The sequence below is a fragment of the Erinaceus europaeus genome, chromosome 2, assembly GCF_950295315.1.
Source record: "Erinaceus europaeus chromosome 2, mEriEur2.1, whole genome shotgun sequence".
Classification (NCBI taxonomy): domain Eukaryota; kingdom Metazoa; phylum Chordata; class Mammalia; order Eulipotyphla; family Erinaceidae; genus Erinaceus; species Erinaceus europaeus.
Window position 1 is genome coordinate 151,545,095 of NC_080163.1, and position 22,520 is coordinate 151,567,614.

The window sequence follows — 22,520 nt, forward strand, 5'->3', positions numbered from 1 at the left end:
TTGGACTTGTGATAGTAGTGGTGGTGGTGTCACATCCTCATAAAGCCATTCTATAAGTTGAAAAAAAAACCGTATTTTTCTTTCTTAGGACAGAGAGAAATTGAGGGGATGGAGGAGACAAAAAGGGAAAGAGAAAGAGGGACATCTGTAGCCCTGCTTTACCACTTGTAAAGCTTCCCCCCCCCACACACATACTCCCCCACTTTCAGGTGGGAACCAGGGACTTGAACTTCGATCCTTATGCATGGTTACATGTACGCTGAACTGGAACCTGGCCCGCTAAAAATGGATAATCCAGAAATGCATTTAATATCCTAGTCTACTGACTGCCACTGTGTAGCCTACTCTTCTGAATACCTGTTGCTTTCACACATTTTATTGTAAAAATAAAACAAACACCCCTCAGACATGCATCATCTGTCCTGTAGCTTCTTTCTCAGTGACCACATAATTCCCAGGCTTACTGTTATTGGATAGAGTTGGGTGACATGCCAGTCCCTGAGTCAGTGTGGTCATCTGGAGAGACCTAGCTCACACACCCACCCCTGGCTGAGGGAGAGAGTGATCCCTCCAAGGGAGGTCTGTTGCAGAGGTGGGAGCAGTCATTGTGGGGAGGGACTGGCTCTCCCCAGATGGCAGTGTTGTTCTTATAATGGATATGGTGTCTGTGACAATCTGAAAGACTGGCAAGGAGAAACCCTGCCAACAGACACAGCGCTGACTGCCCCCGCTCCTGTAACTGTAAAGGGAATTTTAAAATGAGTTCTGGGAGTCTGGTCTGTGACTAATGCCAGGAACACCAATTAGAATGATTGCACTAATTATGGCCCTTCAGGACTGTGCTGTGGGGAGGCTGCTGGGAGGGGCCGGGGGGCTTGCCCAGCACAGGGGCCTCTTTGGAGGACAAGGAGATGCCCAAGGCCCTTCTGACACCACTCTCTTTCTCTCTTCAGTATAATGAGAGAGAGAGAGAGAGAGAGAGAGAGAGAGAGAAAGAGAGACAGACAGACAGACAGAGACAGACAAGAGCAATGCTCAGTTCTGGATTATGGTGGTGCTGGGGATTGAACCTGATGTCTCAGAGCCTCAGTCCTTTTGCATAACCATTATGCTGTCTACCCCACCCTCCCTCTTTCTCTCTTTCCTTGTTCCAGGCCAAGAGTTCAGAAGGCTCAGCTGGAGACGTTGGAGTGGCCACCCAGGAGAAGCCCACAGCCCCACCTGAAGCTGCCCCAGAGCAGCCTGCACCGCCCGCAGCCCCCGTGTCCCAGGCCCCCAGCTCCCCACCACCTGCTGCCTCTAGGAAGCCAGAGGGCAGTGAGGAGGGGGCGGCCAGGCCCTCGGAGCCCTCGGTGCGGATCAGCATAAGCCCGGGTCAGGAGCCTGAAGAACAGACCATGTCGGTGGAGATTCCTGAGGACAAGAAGGATACAGAGTGAGGGGGTTCACCTCTAGGCCACCCCTCCTGCCCTGACATCAGCTTCCTCCAAGCTGGTCCTGGAGTCCACAGATGCCATAGTCTTATGCTCCTAAACTCCAGCTGTCACTTGAGAAGCCTACTATCTATCCCCTACTTTTTTTTTTTTTAAAAATATTTATTTACTTATTCCTTTTTGTTGCCCTTGTTTTTTATTGTTGTATTTATTATTGTTGTTACTGATGCCCTTGTTGTTGGATAGGACAGAGAGAAATGGAGAGAGGAGGGGAAGACAGAGAGGGGGAGAGAAAGACAGACACCTGCAGACCTGCTTCACCGCTTGTGAAGCGACTTCCCTGCAGGTGGGGAGCTGGGGGCTTGAACCAGGATCCTTACGCTGGTCCTTGCATTTTGTGCCACCTGTGCTTAACCTGCTGCACTACTGCCCGACTCCCCATACTGTTGTTTTTAAGAACAAAATTCTTTATTTTCTCCTTCATCTTCTTCTTCTCCTCCTCTCTTTTTTGTTGGTCATTGCTGGGGCTTCACTGCTTCAGGTGGACTTTTTTTTAAAAAGATAGATAGAAACAGAGACAGGGAGGCAGGGAAAGATACCCCAGCATGGAAGCTTCCCCCCAGTGTGATGGGGACTGGGTTTGAACCCTTTAATTTACTAGAGAGAGATACAGAGAGAAAGATAAAGAGACCAGAGCACTGCTCAGCTCTGGCTTATAGTGGTGCTGGGGACTGAACCTGGGACTTCAGAGCCTCAGGCATGAAAGTTTTTTTTGCAAAACGATTATGCTGTCTCTTAACCCCCTTGCAAACTGCTGTTTTTAAAGTCCACAGGTTAAGTTTTGAGCAGGGCACATTGCCGTGGAAATAAATGGCTGTTGAATATTTGGGTTCCCTCTCATCAAAGTCTCCCTCATGTTAAGGACATAAAACGTTTCTTCTGTTGTGCTGTATCTGCCTAAGAGAAGGTGACAGTGACTCTGACCCCCTGTCCTCCCCCATTTTCTTGGCTGGGCAGTTACATTGGGAACATGATATTGTTGGGATGGTCAACACTCATCTTCCCAGATTCTACTCAATGGGAGGTGCTCCCCATTATTTCAGGACAGAGGCAGTGGAAATGGACTGGGTTAGGGACTGTGAGCTCCGTCTGCCTGTCACCCAGTTCTCCTTAGTCTGCAGGGAATCATTTATCTCTTGCTTTTGACACCCTTGCCATAGAAATGGTGTGGCAGCTTCAATTAATCCTGGAAGATGCAGCCTCCCAGCGGACACCACTTAAGCTCCTGCAGTTGCTCCAGATCCTGTCTTGTTGCTTTTGTGATTTGAAAAAGGAGGAGGAAAGACTCACTTAATCAATGGTTATTTATTGAGAGGATTTTTATTTGCAGACTGGTGTGCTGGGCAGGGAGAGGGGTATGACTGCAAACAAAAATTAGTGCCCGTTGGTTTCCCGATGCCACAATGAGCACAATAGGCCTAGAATTCCTCAGGGCACTGCCCATTTTATTTAGAAATGACAGGAACATAGTGAAATGCAGAAGGGAGGCGCAAGGACTTGCAAATAGGTTTATTCATTTATCAGGCAAAAGACAGAACACTCATTTCCCCTGTGGGAGAATAATAGCAGTGTGGGGGTTCCCAGCTTGGTCTGAGCATTTCCAGACCCCAGATGACGGATGACCTAGTCAGTGACATACCATGTGATCTCAGCAACCAACATTGAATATAATGATGTTTGACAGTATTCGTTCACCCTATAGAAAGCTTTCATGAAATCATGGTAGGTAACAACACACCCACATGTGTACAGGAAAAGCATTCCTTTCAACTGCTGCCCCCCAACTTTCCTGATATTCTTTTTTTCTCAATACTCTTTTTTGAAAAAGTTTTTATTTATTGATTTTATTTTAGTGTGTGTGTGTGTGTGTGTGTGTGTGTGTGTGTGTGTGTGTGTGTATGAAAGAGAGAGAGGGAGGGAGAGGGAGAGAACCAGAGCACTGTTCAGCTCTGGCTTATGGTGGTTTGGGGGAATCAAACCTGCTACTTTGAAACCAGTATGAAACATCTTTTTGCATAACCATTATGCTCTCTCCCATGGGGTTCCCCAGGTACTATTGATAAAAACCATTGTCTGCCCCCTGCTCCCCACCGGCAGGGGGCTCACTTCATAAGCAGTGAAGCAGGTCTGCAGGTGTCTATCTTTCTCTCCCCGTCTCTGTCTTCTCCTCTTCTCTCCATTTTTCTTTGTCCTATCTAAACAACATGACATCAATAACAACAACAATAATAACCACAAAAATGAGAAAACACCAAGGGCAACAAAAGGGGGAAAAATAGCCTCTGGGAGCGCTGGATTTGTGGTGCAGGCACCTAGCCCCAGCAATAACCCCGGAGGAAAAACAAACAAACAAACAAACCATTGTTACCCATTCTTGTGCTTCAGAGATACTTAAAGTTTACAGAGGAAATATATAGATTAATTCTCCCCCCCCCTTTTTTTTTTTTTTTTGCACAAATGGTAACAGGACAGAGCTGCTGTTGTTATTCATTTTGATTATCAGCACATAAAGAGCACACTTTTCTCTGACTGCAATCTAGTTCATTGTCTGGCTGTACTATAGCATTGAACTATACGCATACTCCATTAACAGACAATTGCATTGTTTCCTGTCTTCCACTGTTAGAAATCTCACTGCAATGGAAAATGATGTACAGACACGGTTTCACTGGTAGGCACTGTGTTTAAGTAGGGGGGAGACTCGAGATATTGGAATTTCTTTTCTTTTCCATCCCATTTGTCATTTCCAGATTGGCACTACATATTCTAAACTCCAAACTCAAATCTAGAGGATGCTTTCATCATTAGCAAGTATTTCTGACATGCCAGTCAATATACTGCCATCAGTAGGAACTGTTTTTTAAAAAGCATTTATTTATTTATTTATTCCCTTTTGTTGCCCTTGTTTTATTGTTGTAGTTATCGTTGTTGTTGTTGTTGGATAGGACAGAGAGAAATGGAGAGAGGAGGGGAAAACAGAGAGGGGAGAGAAAGAGAGACACCTGCAGACCTGCTTCACCACTTGTGAAGTAACTCCCCTGCAGGTGGGGACCCGGGGGTTTGAACTAGGTTCTTTAATCCAGTCCTTGCGCTTTGTGCCACCTGCACTTTACGTGCTGTGCTAACACCCAACTCCTGGAGCTTTTTTTTTTTTCTATTTTAAAATATACATAGGAATGTGCTCATACTTTCAGATAGCAACTATTGAATGTATACTGCTTATTATATAAAGTGAGAGACTTTTGGAGCTCCAAAAAATTGTCTGAGAAAGAAAATTGATTTTGAATGAAGGCTCAAATTGACTTAATTTCATTAAGCCATGTTATTAAGCTTGATTCTTTTTTTTATATTTATTTTCCCCTTTGTTGTCGTTGTTTTTCATTGTTGTACTTATTGTTGTTGTTATTGATGCCATCATTGTTGGATAGGACAGAGAGAAATGGAGAGAGGAGGGGAAGACAGAGAGGGGGCGAGAAAGATAGACACCTGCAGACCTGCTTCACCAACTGTGAAGTGACTCCCCTGCAGGTGGGGAGCCAGGGACTTGCCAGGATCCTTATGCCGGTCCTTGCGTTTTGCGCCACATGCACTTAGCCCACTGCACTACCGCCAGATTCCCTAAGCTTGACTCTTTGACATAAACAAAAAAAAAACTTGTATATTAGATAAATCGGATCTGTATCTGATATTAAATTCAGGTTGGCACAGCTCAAGAATCCTCTAATCCTGCAATTGTTCAGCTGAAACAGAAGCTTTATTGATGGATATTGATGGTCTAAAAATTGAAAATAACTTAGCAGTTCCTACATTTTGGTAGAACAGGACTAGTGAGTTATTTATTTCTTTTCAATGACATACATCTTATAAATAAAATTAAACCCAAGAAGCTGCTTAAGAATTTATTTTCACCATGTGTTCAGCTGCCTGGAATATTTTCATCTGTCTTCTTAGTAAATGTGAATATTGAATTTATCTATACAGTCTGGCTCCCATCAAATTACAATGCATCTTAATTAAAGTATTTAGACAAGTGTCCCTGGCTTGTGCATTTATTTCAGAAACTGAGTGTGACAGACACTCTTATGAGAACAACCAAGTTTCTTTGCTGCCTCAGGCACCCTTTCTGATGTAGTGATAGTCATAGACTCTCTTCCACCCCAGGAGTGGGCTCTCTGAGGTTCACCTTGCAAGTTTTCCTGGATCCCCTATGATTCTAACCCAATTAATTCAACGTATCTACTGTGCTTTGTGAGGTGATCTAACTGGACCCAAATGAGAAAAAGGAAGTCCAAACCTAGACAGGAAAAGAGATAGAAACAGCCGAGAGAACTCCCCCCACCCAACACACAGGGTTCTCTCCTGCCTCTGCCTCTAATCTGCCCCACCTAGTCATTCCTTTGCCAGAGTCCATCTCCACATTTGGTAGAGAAGAAAGGAAAGAGTACACCTCCGTCTGGCAACCCATTGTTAATGTTTGACTTTTACTATTAACTGATATCCGTATTATCCTGACTGTAAAGAAGAGGAGGTGTTCAGGACCAGAGAACTTCATTAATTACATTAAAGTAAAGTAATAAGTACATCATCTACCCATACTCTGGCCCAGCCTCACCTGGGCTAGAAATGAAATGTCTTTAGAAAGATATGTACACAGCACTGAGCAGGCGAGGACCCAAAGTTTCTTGGATTCTCCAAAAGAAAGGAGATATTTGTCTTCCTCCCTTCCAAAAGAAGTATCCCTGGAAACTGAAAGGTCCTGAAATCCAACTGTTGTTTATACCCAGCCTGGTTTTACATAGATAAATAAAATATCAAGCCTTTGTTTTTACTGCCTGGTAAAGTCTCCATGTTCTCAGATCTCTTCTCTTTTGACATACTAATATCTAGGGACCCAAAGCCAGCTCTGTGCCACCCCCCAAATAGGGGAACTTTATCATCCTTTCACTGGGAGCAATTAACAAGACAAATGACTACAGGTCTAATTGTTACCATCTCAAGAGAGCAGGGCTTCTTCCACCCAGCTTTGAGAAATTCTGAGAAGCTATAGCCTGCCTGTCAACATCAGCACGCACATGCACACGCACACACACACACACACACGTACACACAGTCTGTGTAAAATGTGAGTCGGTAGTGGCCAAGCACATCTCTCACCTTTCCAAATATCTGTAGTCAAAAGTATTTGGCTCCTTGCAGGAAAGTAAAATGAACACAGAAGGACTACTGACATGTGCAAAAGAACAATTCAGATAATACTGGAAACATCCACAGATAAGCTTCATAAAGGAAGCAAAGATTAGATTGCCCTCAATTCCACAGAGCATAATCTACTGGATTAAGGCAATTGGATTTTGGGAAATATGTAATGAAAGCTGCCAGGAAGGATCATGAGCCACTCTATTTGGTACCAAAATCAGAATCTAAAAATTTCTTTTCATGGAAGTATAATGAATGGAAACGAGAACATCCTTTAAGTGTTAACACTTTGATCACCTCATACACTGTGTGTATGAAAACGTTGAAATCCCATGAAACACTGTGCTTATTAGAATCAAAACTGGACCTGAGGGTGCAAGTAGATATTTATTATTTATTATTTTATTTTATTTACTGGATAGAGACAGCCAGAAATCTAGTGGGAAGGGGATGATAGAGAGGGAGAGACAGAGAAACACCTGCAGCCCTGCTTCACATCTCGCAAAGCTTTCCTCCTGCAGGTAGGGACTGGGGGCTCAAAACTGGGTCCTTGGGCATTGTACTTATTTATTTTTTAAAAGGACCACTGTATAGTGACCGTGGAAGGAAAAAAAAACTGAAGAGATTGGAAATCCTGTATGATTCAGACTTAGATTATCGATTGCAGCTTGGGCTAATTCACTAATTCTAGTCCCTGAAGACAATCAACTGAGACAACTAATAATGTTTGTTGAGTCACAGACTTCTTAGACTGAAAAAAAAAGTCAGAGGACATCTGCACACCTTTCCTTGTGTGACCCTAAGAATATCTGCATGTATGCATTATTATGAAAGAAAATGAGACTATTTCCCTTATTTTTTCAGTAAATAATTTGAGGTTGAGGAATACAATACTCAGCATTATGCATGCTTGGGAATTTGGGGCTGTTCTACTTAGCAGTCTCTTCCTGTGCTTGTGGCAGATCTAGCAGAAGAGATAATTACTCTTTCAAAACACTATCACAGAACAAGGATGGGGTCAGTTCCAGAGACTTGCATCAAAAGTGGTAGTTTCTGCTGGAAGCCTTCTCTGGATCTCTTTATATTCCATGGATTAGTAAAATGTGTATTTGTGGTATCTGTCATGAGTTTTCTTATGCTGAATGGAGCATTCTGTTACTTAGCACAGAGCCACTGTCCTCGGTGCCATTAGAATATTTGTGAATGACATCCACAATGTTTCTGACGTTGTCCTTGACTTTTTTGCTGGGTGATTAGCATTTGGTCTTATGTTGCTCAAGTTGGGTATTCATGTGCCCTAGTTGTCTCTGCTTCACTGCTAGCATTCGAGTGCAGCCTCAGCCTCATTGAGCCAGCCTTGCAGGCCCGGGAAATACCATTCTGTATTTCCTTTCTGCTGTTAACTATGCCTAGCAACCTTGGCTCTGAGCTTCTAGTCCCTCTCCTATTATCTGCTCACATTTTAGATTTTTATGGTAACGGAAAAATATGTCCCAAAAAGGAATTTGGAACTCTCCTTTATTGACATCATGGAAAACCTTTTAGAGGTAGTCAGAACCTTAGGACCACCAGTCTTCATAATCTCCTTGATATTTTGGTCTGTCTAATCACTTGTGTAATTTTTTTTCAAGAATATTACCTATCTATTGAAGCTTGGAATAACCCATAATTCTGCTTATTTATTATCTGAGCATCTTGACTCTTCTATTGAAATAGAATTTTACCAACAACATAAAAAGTACAAGCAAAATTGAAACATACAGTTCCAGATTTTAGCTAATTCTGTGTAATTGATTAAGAAAAGCAAAAATAAAAAAAGTTAATTGAAGGGATTAATTTTTTGCCTTTTTTCATGATTCTGTTTTGCAAGTTTTTGTCTCCAGGTAGAAACCTAGGTAGAAATGCCATTTGTATTGATCTTCATGTTGATTTAAATGTGTGAATGACAAGAGAAAATAACAATAAAAACAACAACAAAAAACCTTTCAGTCTTTCACAGAACATTATTTGAACAAAAGACATTATTTCTGTTGCACTAATTTAATTATGTACTTTAATGTAACTTTACATATTAGTAGGAAACCCCCAAATGAAAAACTAGACCCATCTGGTAGGCACACAGAGCTGGGAAACCAGGAGTACTTGGACAACCAAGATAAGAAGTGACATTTTTCAGTTGAGCCATTGTTGTATGATATCAGTTTATCGAGCTGACAGGTCCATTAATCAAGGGACACTTGCATCTAGCCAGCTGAAATAGATGAGCTTGAGTTGGTGAGTATTCATTAGAGGAAAAAACAACTCTTATAATAACCTCCAAGCAGAACACACTTATCAACAAGGAAAGAGGTAATGGCGGTGGCATCGAGGGAGACACAGATGTTCCAGATGGGATTTTAGGGCCAAATGGGGGAGTCTGGAGAATAATACATATTTACATGTCATTAGGAGCCAATCCTGAAGGTAATTTTTCACAACAACCTAATAATATATTTGAAATCACCATGAAAATGAATTGCAGGTGCTTCTTGATGGATTTATTTATTTTTATGAAGCTAATAACTTAGCCCTGGGCTTGGGGACCCGCTCCTAAAGTGCTTTGGTGATTTATTTAAGCATTATTGGAATTTCAGTGTGTGTGTGTGTGTGTGTGTGTGTGTGTGTGTGTGTGTGTGTGTATAGGAAGTCTGTTCTTCAACTTTGCATGTCTGAAATACTTTGTGATCTTGTCAGGTGACATTGAGTTGACCCAAATGGAACATAACAGCCTTTATGTAACTGCACTAGACATTAAAGAGGTACAAGTTGAGGCATATCTTTAATGGCTGGTACAATGTAAAAAATCAGGCACAGACCTGCCCCAGAAGTCCACCCTTCAACTTGCTACACTCTTTCTTTCAAGTAAAGGCTTCAGGGTCTATACCTAGGGACTCAGCTCCTTTCTTCAAAGCCATGGGATTCTGATTCCAGCCATTAAAAAGCTGGCTCATTTACTTTCTTTTTAAAAAGGCAGAGAGAAATTGAGAGGGAAGGGGGAGATAGAATGGGAGCAAGACACCTGCAGCCCTGCTTCACCACCTGTGAAGCTTCTTTCTGAAGCTGGGGACTGGGGACTTGAACCCGGATCCTTGTATGTGGTAACACATATGCTCCACTGAGTGTGTGCCCTGACCTGGCCCCAGCTGGTTCATTTATGGAGTTTCTGTTTTTTTTTTTTTTTTTGTATCAGATCAGATTATGCGTTTCCCAAGAAAGGAAGAATCTGACCATGACGGACATCTTTCTCACTTGTCCCTTTGTCTTTGTCTATGTGCACACAGTCTTGCCATTTTAACAGGCATTCTTTTGGTCTGGAGACTGTTGCATCATTTCCTGGGCCACAACATCATAATGAATGTGCTTCTGGGATTAGGCAGTAGTCACTGCTACATGGGTGCTGTATTAGTCAACAGTCATCAAGACCCCACTAAAGTAGGATGTGCAGGTCAAGATGGTCAGTGCAACATGCTCTGAGGTGGAGGCAGCTGCCATTTGTGATGGTAATTATGTACTGCAGTCAGATCCCCCTTTAGGGATGGGTTAAATGGCTGTTTTGTCTCTGCACCTAAAGTTCTCTATTTATTCGAGTATCTAGAAAGCATCTGCCCTTTAAAGTATTTGCTTGGCCTGAAAGGTACCCTCAGGAGGATGGCCCTGTGAACAGATTGTAGCAAAGAATCATTTTTGTGAGTGTGAATGTTCAATTAAAATTATTTTTTCAGCAAGGACTGGCATAAAGATGCCGCTTCGAGTCCCTAGCTCCCCACCTGTAGTGGGGTCGCATCACAAGCAGTGAAGCAGGTCTGCAGGTGTCTATCTTTCTCTCCCCCTCTCTGTCTTCCCCTCCTATCTTGATTTCTCTCTGTCCTATCCAAAAACAATAAAAACAATAACAACAACATCAAAATGGGAAAAAATGGCCTCTAGGAGCAGTAGATTTGTAGTACAGGCACCGAACCCCAACAATAACCCTGGAGGCAAATATATATATTTCCAGTTGGTTGATTGATTCCTCTTTTTAGAAAATCATTTAAAAGGGCCAGGCAGTGGCACTTCAAATTGAGCACACGTACTCCCATGCACAAGCACCTGGATTCAAGCCTCTGGTCCTCACTTGCAGGGGGGACACTTCTTAAGTGGTGAAGCAGGTCTGAAGGTGTCTCTCTGTCTCCCTCTCTATCTCCCCCCCTCCCTCTATTTCTCTCTATCCTACCCAATAAAAATGAGAAAAGGCCACCAGTAGTAGTGGATTTGTAGTGCAAACACTGATCCCCAGCCATAATCCTGGAGGAAAAAATAAAATAAAGTAAAATAAAATAAAGTAAAATAAAATAAAATAAAATATTTCTTGTCACTCCCTGGTGGACAATCTCCTCTTAACTAAATACTTCAGTGTGGTTTATGGGTGACTAGATTTCTGTGTCATGGGTTCTTCAAAAGTACATTAACTTCCAAGAAAAGATTAAACAGGATGACAAGTCATAAACTAATATAAGAAAAAGAAGACTGGCACACACACAGATTGTTTTGTTGTCTTAGTCCTGTTTCAGGCATCCTAATTGACTGCTTTGTGCAGGTTAATGAGTTATTTCATCATCAGAATGAAGGACTCAAAGTTAAACCTCTTGATTTAATTTTACAATTGACCTAATTTGCTTGCTGCATCAAAATACAAGGCATCTTGAAATCTCTGTCTCCCATCCACCTTTCTTACATTTCCTCCTCCTGCCTATTTGTCACTGTGCCTGTTCGTCACTAGATGGCGCTAAGACTCGGGTTATAATTGACAGAGGCTGGGAAACAGCTGTTGTAAGTGGACCGGAATTTGAGAGCGGGAAGATACTTTCAGAGCTCATCTGCGTGGCGCTTTGTTTTTTTTCTTTTTTTCAAATGAGGAGACAGCAACTTGGTGAATATAACTGATTTGCAACAGACCCACAGACTTCTCCAACACCCCCCTTCCCTTCCTTTAGGTTAACAATGCCTGCTGCAACCTCCTCGCCTAAGAAGGAACAGGGGAGTGCTCTGGTCAGGTCTGCTCTGGTGGCTACAGAGCATCATTCTCTCCTCCTCTGTTTCCCCAAGAAGCAGGCACTGATACTGTGTGGGCTCTACCGGGTGTCCCACTGCCCAGCCCCAGGGAACAGGCACTGAATACTTGCCCTTGGCTTCTCAGAAAGAGCACGCTGGCAACTGCAGGGAGGGGCCCAGGCACAAAGCCTGGGAGGGCTGGGGGGCTCCTGCTCCAGACCAATGAGACAGGTGGGGTTGGGTGGAGGAACAGGTGGCGTGGTGCCATGAGAAGACAAGACATATTGGAGAGAGATTTCAGGAGAGTAAATTAGCAGACACTCTCTGAAACGTAGTGATTAAACTGACTCTGCCATCCTTAGAAAGTTCCAACTCGGGGCCAGGTGGTGGCGCACTTGGTTAAGTGTACACATTACAGTGCTCAAGGATCCAGGTTTAAGCCACTGGTCCCTACCTGCAGGGGGAAAACTTCAGGAGTGCTGAAGCAGGGTTGCAGGTGTCTGTTTCTCTCTCTTCCCCTCTCAATTTCTCTCTGTCTCTATACAATAATAAATAAAACATATAAAAAACGATAGGATTATGAGTGGCTTGGAGAAGAGAGGATTGTACCTGGAAGAAAAAGGGGGTGATTATGTGCAAGTGTAGACAGATAGTTGTAGAGGTGATGGTTGACCCATGTCTGCAACCTTAGGGGAACTGCAGTGGCCTGCAGTGGGGAGACTAAAGATTCAGAACAATACAAATGACCAAATTTGAGGACCTGGGTTCAAGCCCCTAGTCCCCACCTGCTGGGGAGGAAGCTTCACAAGTGGTGGAGTGGAGCTGTAGTGGAGTGCTCTGTCTCTCCATCTCTCTTCTCCTCTCTTCTTATTTCCCTTTGTCTCTATCATAATTAAAAACAAGTAAAAAAATTTGAAAACTCTAGTTGATGTAGAGGGACCGTGGTCCAGACAGTTGAGCACTCAGTTTAGCTGGAGAAGTACAGGAGACCACTGGAGAAGGTGACCTTGAGCTGAAGGGCAGGAAGGACCTACCACAGAGGGGCCAGCTGAATCCCTGGGCAGCCTGCACCATCCCCTCACCCCAGGATTTGAACCTGCAGCTCCTCCTCACTTTGACTGGGTTGTACATTGCTGACTGGTCCTTCCAGAAGTCAGGGCATTTCACCTTCAGGGAAAGGCATTTGTTTTATTTTTTAATATTTATTTATTTTCCCTTTTGTTGCCCTTGTTTATTAATGCTGCTGTAATTGATGTCATCCTTGTTAGATAGGACAGAGAGAAATGGAGAGAGGAAGGGAAGACAGAGAGGGAGAGAGAAAGACAGACACCTGCAGACCTGTTTCACTGCCTGTGAAGCGATGCCCCTGCAGGTGGGGAGCCGGGGCTCGAACCGGGATCCTTATGTCAGTCTTTGCGCTTCGCGCCATGTGCGCTTAACCCACTGCGCTACTGCCCGACTCCCTTTTATTTTTATTTATTTTTATGCCCGACTCCCTTTTATTTTTATTTATTTTTAATTTTTTTATTATTTCCCTCTTTTGTTGCCCTTGTTGTTTATCATTGTTGTTGTTGTTGCTGTAGTTGGATAGGACAGAGAGAAGTGGAGAGAGGAGGGGAAGACAGGGGAAGAGAAAGATAGACACCTGCAGACCTGCTTCACCGCTTGTGAAGTGACTCCCCTGCAGGTGGGGAGCCGGGGGCTCGAACTGGGATCCTTGTGCAGGCTCTTGCGCTTCACACCATGTGTGCTTAACCCCCTGTGCCACCGCCCGACTCCCTGTTTATTTATTTATTATTGCCTCCAGGGTATTACTGGGTCTCAGTGCTACATGCTAATCTATCACTTGTGGTGGATTCCCCCCCCCCCTTTCTTCTTTATTTCATAGAAGAGACAGAAATTGATAGGGGAGTGAGAGAGAGATAGAGACAGTGAGATACCGACAACACTTGCTTGACCACTGGTGAAGCTTCTTCCTCCCTGCAGGAGGGGATTAGGAGCTTGAACCCTGGTCCTTGCACGTGGTAATGTGTGAGCTTAACCTGGTGCACCACTGCTGGGCCCCAGAAAGGCTCTTTTGATCACATAGCACCAGGCTGCCTGCCTTTTGGTCAACACTGTTGTGAGCATTGGACGGGAAAGTGCCAGCTGACGAATCCACACCTCTTCTTGCCTCCTGCAGTGTTTCCCTCAAGAAATTCCTGGTTGCCCACTGGCCCTGGCCAACCCCATGTGATTCATGACATGGACAGCTTAATGATCCAAGGTTTCCAGAATTAGAGGGAAGGACATTGAGACTGGAGATTGACAGTCATGATGAATGAAAATGCATGCTAATTTCATTTGAATGGAATTCACTTTGATTTCTTTAAAAATATTTGATCTATTATATATAAAAGCAGGAGGTGGGGGCAGGGAGAGACACCAGAGTGCCACTCTGGTATGCCTGGCACCAGGCATTGAACTAGGAATAGGAACCTCAGGCAGACAGATCTCATGCTTTACCAATTGAGTTATTTCCTCTGCTACCCAGTTTCATTTTTTTAAAAAAGATGTTATTTATTTATTCATGAGGAAGATAAGAGGAGGGAGAGAAAGAACCAGACATCACTATGGTACATGTGCTGCCAGGGACTGAACTCGGGACCTCATGCTTGAAAATCCAATGCTTTATCCACTGAGCCACCTCCCGGACCACCGCACTTTTATTTTTGAAACCCTGCCATCTCTTCATTTTCATTTTTTTGTTTTGTTTTGTTTTTTGCTTCCAGGGTTATCGCTGGGGCTCAGTGCCTGCACCACAAATCCACTGCTCCTGGAGGCTATTTTTTCCCTTTTTGTTGTCCTTGTTGTTTATCGTTGTTGTTGTTATTGTTATCATTGCTGCTGCTGTTGTTGTTGGACAGGAGAGAGAAATCAAAAGGGGACAGGAAGGCAGAGAGGGGGAGAGAAAGATAGACACCTGCAGACCTGCTTGTGAAGCAACCCCCTGCAGATGGGGAGCCAGGGGCTTGAACCAGGATTCTTGCACTGGTCTTTGTGCTTCGCACCATGGGCGCTTAACCCGCTGCTCTACTGCCTGACCCTCCCCTGCCATCTCTTCTTTGGCAATGATTAAGAGAACTTCATCTGCCACCCCCTTGTGTGTGTTCACATGCCTTTAAAAATACATTTATTTATGTATTTAAGGAGCGAGACTAGAGCACAGTTCTGCTTTGGCATACGCAGTGCCAGGAGTTGAACCCAGGGCCTCATGTGTGCAAGTCCTGCTCTCTACCCTCTGAGCACCTCCACTACCACTCCTTGTATTTATTTATTTCTATAGGTAATGTGTTTGGAAACAAACCAACAATTCAGAGTTTCTGGTTACCTCCGTAGCCACCCTCCCATTATCACTAGGGGAGGTGTGGGTGGGGGGTGGCGGGGTGGAGAATTATGTGAGGGAGTGTCTGAGGCCAGTGTAGACAACTTAATCTCAGGGTTGATGGCAGCTGAGCCTGAGGGATGAGCCCCCTGGTGGAGTTTCTGAAAGCTTGGTGCAAACAGCTATAATTAGCATCTCTGTAAGTAACACCCTCTTTACTCTTAAATAAAGCCATTTATACCGTTTAAACTGCTTCAGCCGGAACTTCCCGGGAAGGGAGGGCAAGAAACACAGTCTTCTCTGAAACTTGGAAGTGAGGCAGGCAAAAGTGTTTGAGCAGAGCATATGCATTAGTGAGCTATCTATTTTTGGTGGATGGAAAATGAGTATCTTCAGCATAGACATTTCTACAAAGGCTTTGGGTCTCCCTGCTTTGGAACCAAGCCTGATATTATCTCTGCCCCTCCTGGCTCCCACCCAGGGTAAAGTGGTGGGTGGCCACAGCTTTGAGGAGCTCTAACTTTGACTCCCCAGAGAATACAGAGAAGAAAAGGTGTAAGTCTGGTCTGAAATGAAATGGTGGGTCCTGTAGGATATGCTAAGACTATACGGGGCCAGGCAGTGGCATACCTGGCTAAGTGCACACATTACAGTGCACAAGGACCCAGGTTCAAGCCCCTGGTCCCCACCTGTAGGGGAGCACCTTCACAGTGGTGAAGTAGGGCTGCAGGTGTCTCTCTCCCTCTCAATCTCTCCCTCCCTTCTAAATTTCTCTGTTTCTATCTAATAATAATAATTAAAAAAAAACTATAGGTAGGAATGTGGATGGTGGTAGATAGCATAAAGGTTATGCAAAAAAAAACTCTCATGCCTAAAGCTCCAAAGTCCCAGGTTCAATCCCCAGCATGACCATAAACCAGAGCTGAGTAGTGCTTTGGTTAAAAACAAACAAAACAGGGAGTCGGGCGGTAGTGCAGCGGATTAAGTGCACGTGGTGCAAAGTGCAAGGACTGACGGAAGGATCCTGGTTCCAGCCCCCCGGCTCCCCACCAGCAGGGGAGTCACTTCACAAGTGGTGAAGCAGGTCTTGCAGGTGTCTGTCTTTCTCTCCCCCTCTCTGTCTTCCCCTCCTCTCTCCATTTCTCTCTGTCCTATCCAACAATGATGACATCAATAACAACAACAATAATAACTGCCCCGACCAGCGGGGCAGTGAACAGGGCCTAGGAACCTGAAGACTTGGAATGACAGGGACAAGAGACATGAAAGAACGACAGCAAGACAAGTTTCTGATCAAGCTGCAAAATTTTATTGTGTTCACAGGCATTATAAGGCTTTGGGAAGGGGGGGGGAGATGCTGGAGGAGGAGAAGGGGGAGCAAACTTCAAAGTGGAATGTTCCTTGCGACAAACAATGGCCGAAACCATGTTTATTACCACAACTGTGTGTTGTCTCACTTGATTACTGATAAATAGTTTACCTGAGGGGAAATGGCCTGCCCAGAGGGGAAATAAAACCTGTCTCGAGGGCTTCCATTGTTTCAAAGCTTATCATCTATCAAGCAGAGAAATGGTTCCTGGCATCTCATCCCTTTGTTATGATTTAACTTGAGGCAGGAAATGGGGGTGAGGAGCAGAGACCTTAACAGCAGGTTTGGTGGGCGTTAACCAGAGGGGAGAAGTATTGACCCGATTCCTCCCGCGGGGTGAATGTAAAAACAATCTTCCCGCATCTTATAAGGCTCTCGGTGTCTTTTTGGGGAGGGGAGGCAGAGCCACAGTTTCCAGGGAAACAATTTTTGTTGTTGACACCAACCTCCATGCAAATCAGGTTTGCTTCATGGGGGACTCAGAGGCGGATGATAGGGTCCTCCCCCTGCAGTGCTTTGCCTTACACCCCTTACTGGTGTCCTTGCCCTGCCAAAGTTGGATGCCTCAATCCATAGTTCTGAGTTTTATGCCATCCGCAAAGGAGGTCTGTCACCCTCAGGTTCAGCCAGGCCTCTGTCAGCCAAATCAAGTCTGTGATAATGTATTTGCAAAGGTTTTGATGCCAAGGAGTCAATCTGCCATTTTATAAAATCAGTAATCTGAATCTTAAAAATAAAGGGTCCTAAGGTAATCATTAACAAAAGACTAATCAAGGGCCCATAAGGGGCTCTGTAGTGACTCAAGACTATTTGTGGTGGAGTCTATAACCTGTTATAATTTGTCAGAAAATTCATGGGAGGAATATATAGAGTGTCCTAGCGTGCCACCAGCAAGTCTAAGGGAAGCAGTCAGTGGATGTTATGTCCAGGGGAAGAAACACAGCATGTCTGGTCCTCTGGTGGTGAAATTTTTCTTCTTCATAGAGAGTCAGCTGTGGAACAAGCAAAACTGGGAGGCAAGGACCAGGTAGAGAAGAATTGACATGAAAATATAGGATGGTGTTGTACCAAAACACAGAGGAGGTGCATACACATTAGATGAGGTTCCTTGAACATGAGGAATATTTTGAGAAAAGTGAGCAGTCAATAAGCATGCAAAGATGAAGTCAGCAGTGGTAAGTCAGCAGAAAGAGAAGACTTGGATAGGCTGGTGAGGTTAGCTGGAGTATATACTGCCATGGCGTCCTTTGTGGTAAGGACTTGCCAACAGGGACTCTGTGGATTTTGTAAGAGCAATAATGTCATCCACCATAATAAAAGGAAAACAAACATGGACATCCAGTGTTGAAAAAGAGAAAAAGAATATGTCTCTGTGACTGGAAATGTGGGTGGCTTTGTCAATGAGATACAATAAATGGACAATTTGAATTTTTGTAAATATAAAAAAGGCTTAGTATAGTTACTTCATTGACACTTTAGCCAACTGAATACTGGGGGGTGCATTCTCCTTTTTTTATTAATTAAGCTTAAGGGTTTTAGTTTTTCTTTTTTGAGCTGTAGCCCACATAAATTTGGAAAAAATACCAACTGAGAAAAAAAATGTTTTTGTTTACTAAACATGGACAGGTGAATTACATCAATCTGCCAGAGAACATTGGCTTTTATCAATGGAGATTAATCTTAAAAGTCTGAATAGCAAGATCTTAATTAAACAATGCAGGAGCCAGTAAAGTGCTCTCACTATGTCAGGTCAAGCGTTACAATTTTAAGAGGCTTGTAAAAAAAATGAGAAACAGTTTTAGGATATGAGTGACTTTAGGAGTCATCATGCACCCATAAATAAAAAATGAAAAATGTTTAGTTTTAAATCTTACCATATGAGCAGTCAGTTCTTCATGTGCAGATGTACCTATAATTATTTACTTAGGGAGAGAACTTGTACCAACTTAATTGATGATCTAATGGTTAGAATTGGCTTGAGTTCTTTCATATGATTTTAGAAGGCTCTTTATTAGAATATACCAATATGTTATAGAAAGTCAATACCTAATGTGTTGACATGATAAAATGTTTACCATTTTTTAGCATTATTTTAAACTGATTAGACAGTTTAAGCACACTATTATACCTCTAGTTTACTAAGATCTTTATTCATCACAAGGCTATCATGAGTAAGCATAGATATAAAACTCTTAATAGATTTTGCTCTTTAGAACTCTAATATGGCAACTTAAAAGGCTAAAATAAAACCTCATAGCTTAAATGTTCAAAATATTAATTTTGTTAAATCAGGATTTGCCAAAACAGATCTATCAGACCAGAAGCACAATGTATTAACTTAATTTATCAAGAATAAACCTCTGGCAGTGTCTTAAAACAAACCAGATAATTTTTAAAAGCAGAAAGATATTTAAAAGCAGAAAGAGGAAAACCAGAGCAAAAGCCTCTGGCATGTAAATAATTAACATAACCATTGTGTTATCTTTTACTAACCCAAGCCAGTCTTAAACAATTTTAAGTAAAATGTTAAACTTTGTTTGTTAGGATCTTTGTTTATCACAAAGCTATCACACCCTTAGGGCAGCTATGAACAAGAGTGGGTACACAACTTAATTGATCTTTCACTTTGATTTGGATAGGTAACTTAAAAAGCTAAAATAAACCTTATAGCTGAAATGTTTAAAATAAATTTTTACTGTTAACATTTCTTTTAGATGACCATTTTACACTAAATAATTTTGTTGAATCACATCTGTTGAATAAAAATTTTTTATCAGGCCAGGAATATCATGTTTAACCCTTTTTTTTCCTGGCAAGGCCACTGCTCTACACTGACTGGGTTATTAGAAAGCCAGTTCAAACATGGAATTAACAAATTAACAAACAATGGCAGTTGGTATTGGGGTGCTGGTAATATTTACAATTCTCACAAGAGTGAGAGACTGTAGAGGCATTTTACCATGCCTAGATATCTCAGAAAATCTTTTAACTAATGAATTGATGCTGATATTAGCTATCAGAAGGACAAAACTGTCCTATATTTTACTTTGGTAAAGGTGTGCCAACTCTATGAGTCGGGATCTTTAAAACCACATTTAGCTTAACCAAATCTTATTTAAAACTTAAAACAACCTTTAGTTACTTAGGGGTTAACACACATTAATGAAAACAAAGTTAGCAGACACACTTAAAACAGACATTTTTGGTGAAAAGAAAAATTTTCCCTTTGAAAAGCGGCTTTTGGATTTTTAACTCACAGCCTCCCAGGAGGGGCGTTTGTGGCTAAGAATGATTGACTGAAGTCTTTGCCAATCTGTGGAGCAGGAGCTCTGTGCCGTTATTGGCTGCACGGACAGAACAGGTGGGCTTAGTTTACCACCACACACTGAGAAGCACAGAGAAAAATCTTTGAAAGTTCTTTTTCTAGGCTAAGGTACAGTTTACAGTTTTAAAGAAACAAATCATTAAATTTCTATCAAAAGTGTGTACTGGTTCTCTGATTAATAGCTTTTAAGTTAAAGAGAACGTCTTGTTTGATTGATTTCATTCTTTCTCTAAATAGCTTGCTAGCCAGATAAGATCTCACTCAGAACTGGTTTAACACTTTCTGAGAGCTCTGGAGGAAGCCAGAGGGAAAAAGCTGGATCTTTTTTGGCTGACTAGTTTTAAGATAATGCCAAATCAAGAGCCCACAGTTCTTTAACTAATTGTAAATGCTCTCATTTTTAAAAATTAATTTTATAAGAGAAGCTGGTTTTTGTGCTAGTTGCGGGGGGTCTTCAGGGTTTTCTATTTCATAGAAAGCTTCATGTGCAGGGTCAGTTTGAGCCTGGCTCCGAGTAACAGGGAAAGCCAAAACCGGTTTTGATTTGGATGGTTTAGTTTTAGTTTTAGGGATTGGGCTTAGGTTTTTTTGGTGAGGCTAAAAATGTAAGTTCTTCTGTAACTGCAGCTATTTCTTTCATTAATTGAAGCTGCTCTTTCTGGTCAGCAACGAACTTGCGGAGGGTGGAAATTTCTGTAAGGGCTCCTGAGCGTGCCCGCCTGACGGAGGGATTGTCAAGGAGAGGGTCAGGCTGGAGAGCGGGGGCATGAATGTAGGGAGGGGGATTAAAGGGAGGAGGACACCAATCAGGATTGTGGTATTTGGCAGCCTCTTTTTCTAGCAAAGCCTCATCCTCCACGGGAAGTGCTTCAGGAGAGGGGGGTTTTTGTAAAACTGGATAGAGGCGGGGGAAAGAATGCTGGGTTTCATTCTCATGTGAATTAGCAATAGGAGGGTCAATGGAGGGAACTTTAGTAAGTGAGGTGGGACCTATAGGGAGGGGGACAGGGCTTTTACTTTCATCGGGTGCTGGGAGGCTTTTATTTTGACTGGGTACTGGGGGATCAAGATCAATAATCACAGAAGGGCATGGGGATGGGGTCTTTGTCCTGGACGGCAGACGTGAAAGTTGCCGGAGGACCTTTTCACCCTCTGTAATAAGGTTTTTAATATCAGGGTGGTTATTATAAATTTTAAGATATCATTAATTAAATTCCAGTAACAAAAGGCAGAAACAGGTACACGTTCAGGACCAAAAGACTGATAGTGATCATTAATACAGTCACCAATTCTCCTCCAACATTTCTCATCTATAGTGCCTTCCTGGGGGAACCAGGGGCAAATATTTCCAATATAGTCTAAAAACTTCTTTAATTCTTTCTTTTTAACCCTAGTTCCTCATGTCTTGAGTGACTCCTTGAGTCCTTTAATGAATAAATCTTGTTTGCTAAATTCATGTCCCATGGATTTGCTTACCCCAGCCACTGTGACACTCCTCCAGATGCCACTCACGGTCGGGTAGTTCCGTGGAGATCTATGCAAGTCTTTGCGTTATCCCCTCGGCCGCGGTGACTCAGTGAATTCGGATAGGCCTATCCTCTCGATCAGCGGAGTTCCTAGGTCCAGAAGGCTTCTTTGCCCCACATCCGGGCGCCAGATGCCCCGACCAGTGGGGCGGTGAACAGGGGATAGGAACCTAAAGACCTGGAATGACAGGAACAAGAGACATGAAAGAACGACAGCAAGACAAGTTTCTGATCAAGCTGCAAAATTTTATTGTGTTCACAGGCATTATAAGGCTTTGGGAAGGGGGGGGGAGATGCTGGAGGAGGAGAAAGGGGAGCAAACTTCAAAGTGGAATGTTCCTTGCGACAAACAATGGCCGAAACCATGTTTATTACCACAACTGTGTGTTGTCTCACTTGATTACTGATAAATGGTTTACCTGAGGGGAAATGGCCTGCCCAGAGGGGAAATAAAACCTGTCTCGAGGGCTTCCACTGTTTCAAAGCTTATCATCTATCAAGCAGAGAAATGGTTCCTGGCAAATAACTATAACAACAATAAAAAGACAACAAGGGCAACGAAAGGGAAAATAATAATAAAAAAAACAGACTGTAGGAATGCAAAAGTAACCATGTATTTTCCTTTGCATGAAGCCAAAAAATACTTCACCAAATACTTCTCTATACCTTGTCTTGAGACACATGGAAATTATTATAACTTTGTTTTCAGAAATGAATTATGTGTTTTCATTTTAATCCATTAAGGGAGGGAGCAAGGGTGGGGTGTGGGGGGAGAGTAACAAAAAGATCTGTTCAGGGCCGGATGGTGGCTAATGGATTAGAGTGCACATGCTATGGTGTGCAAGGACCCAGGTTCAAGTCACTGGTTCCCACTTGCAGGGGGAAAGCTCCACAAGAGTGAAGCAGTGTTGCAGGTGTCTTTCTTTCTCTTTCCCTTTCTACCTCTTTTCTCCCTCTCAATTTCTCTCTGTCTCTACCCAATGAATGAATGAATGAATGAATGAATGAATGAAATGTTAAGAAAAAAACAAAAAGGTCTGCTCTTGAGTGAGTGAATGAATAGGAAACCATTGGCACTTAATTCTGAATCCCAGCAGGACAATGGTGGCAGGAAGGAAAGGATAAGCAGAAATATAACAAAGAGCAAAAATAAAACCCAAACTGGCTGCAGTTGCTA

General features: G+C 42.9%; 1 protein-coding gene and 1 long non-coding RNA gene across 2 annotated transcripts in view; one reads left to right on the plus strand and one right to left on the minus strand.

Moving 5' to 3' along the window:
• Positions 1-1,576, plus strand: part of CNGB1 (cyclic nucleotide gated channel subunit beta 1) — an 80,851-nt gene extending 79,275 nt beyond the window's left edge. Inside the window, 1 exon segment of the mRNA XM_060172105.1 lies at positions 1,155-1,576. Coding sequence (XP_060028088.1) covers positions 1,155-1,439 — 285 coding nt within the window. The 3' untranslated portion in view covers positions 1,440-1,576.
• A 7,295-nt stretch (positions 1,577-8,871) lies between these two features.
• LOC132536767 (uncharacterized) overlaps positions 8,872-22,520 on the minus strand; it is a 66,126-nt gene continuing 52,477 nt past the window's right edge. The window contains exon 3 of the long non-coding RNA XR_009548287.1: positions 8,872-9,105. This is a non-coding gene — a long non-coding RNA (uncharacterized LOC132536767). The remainder of the gene's footprint in view (positions 9,106-22,520) is intronic.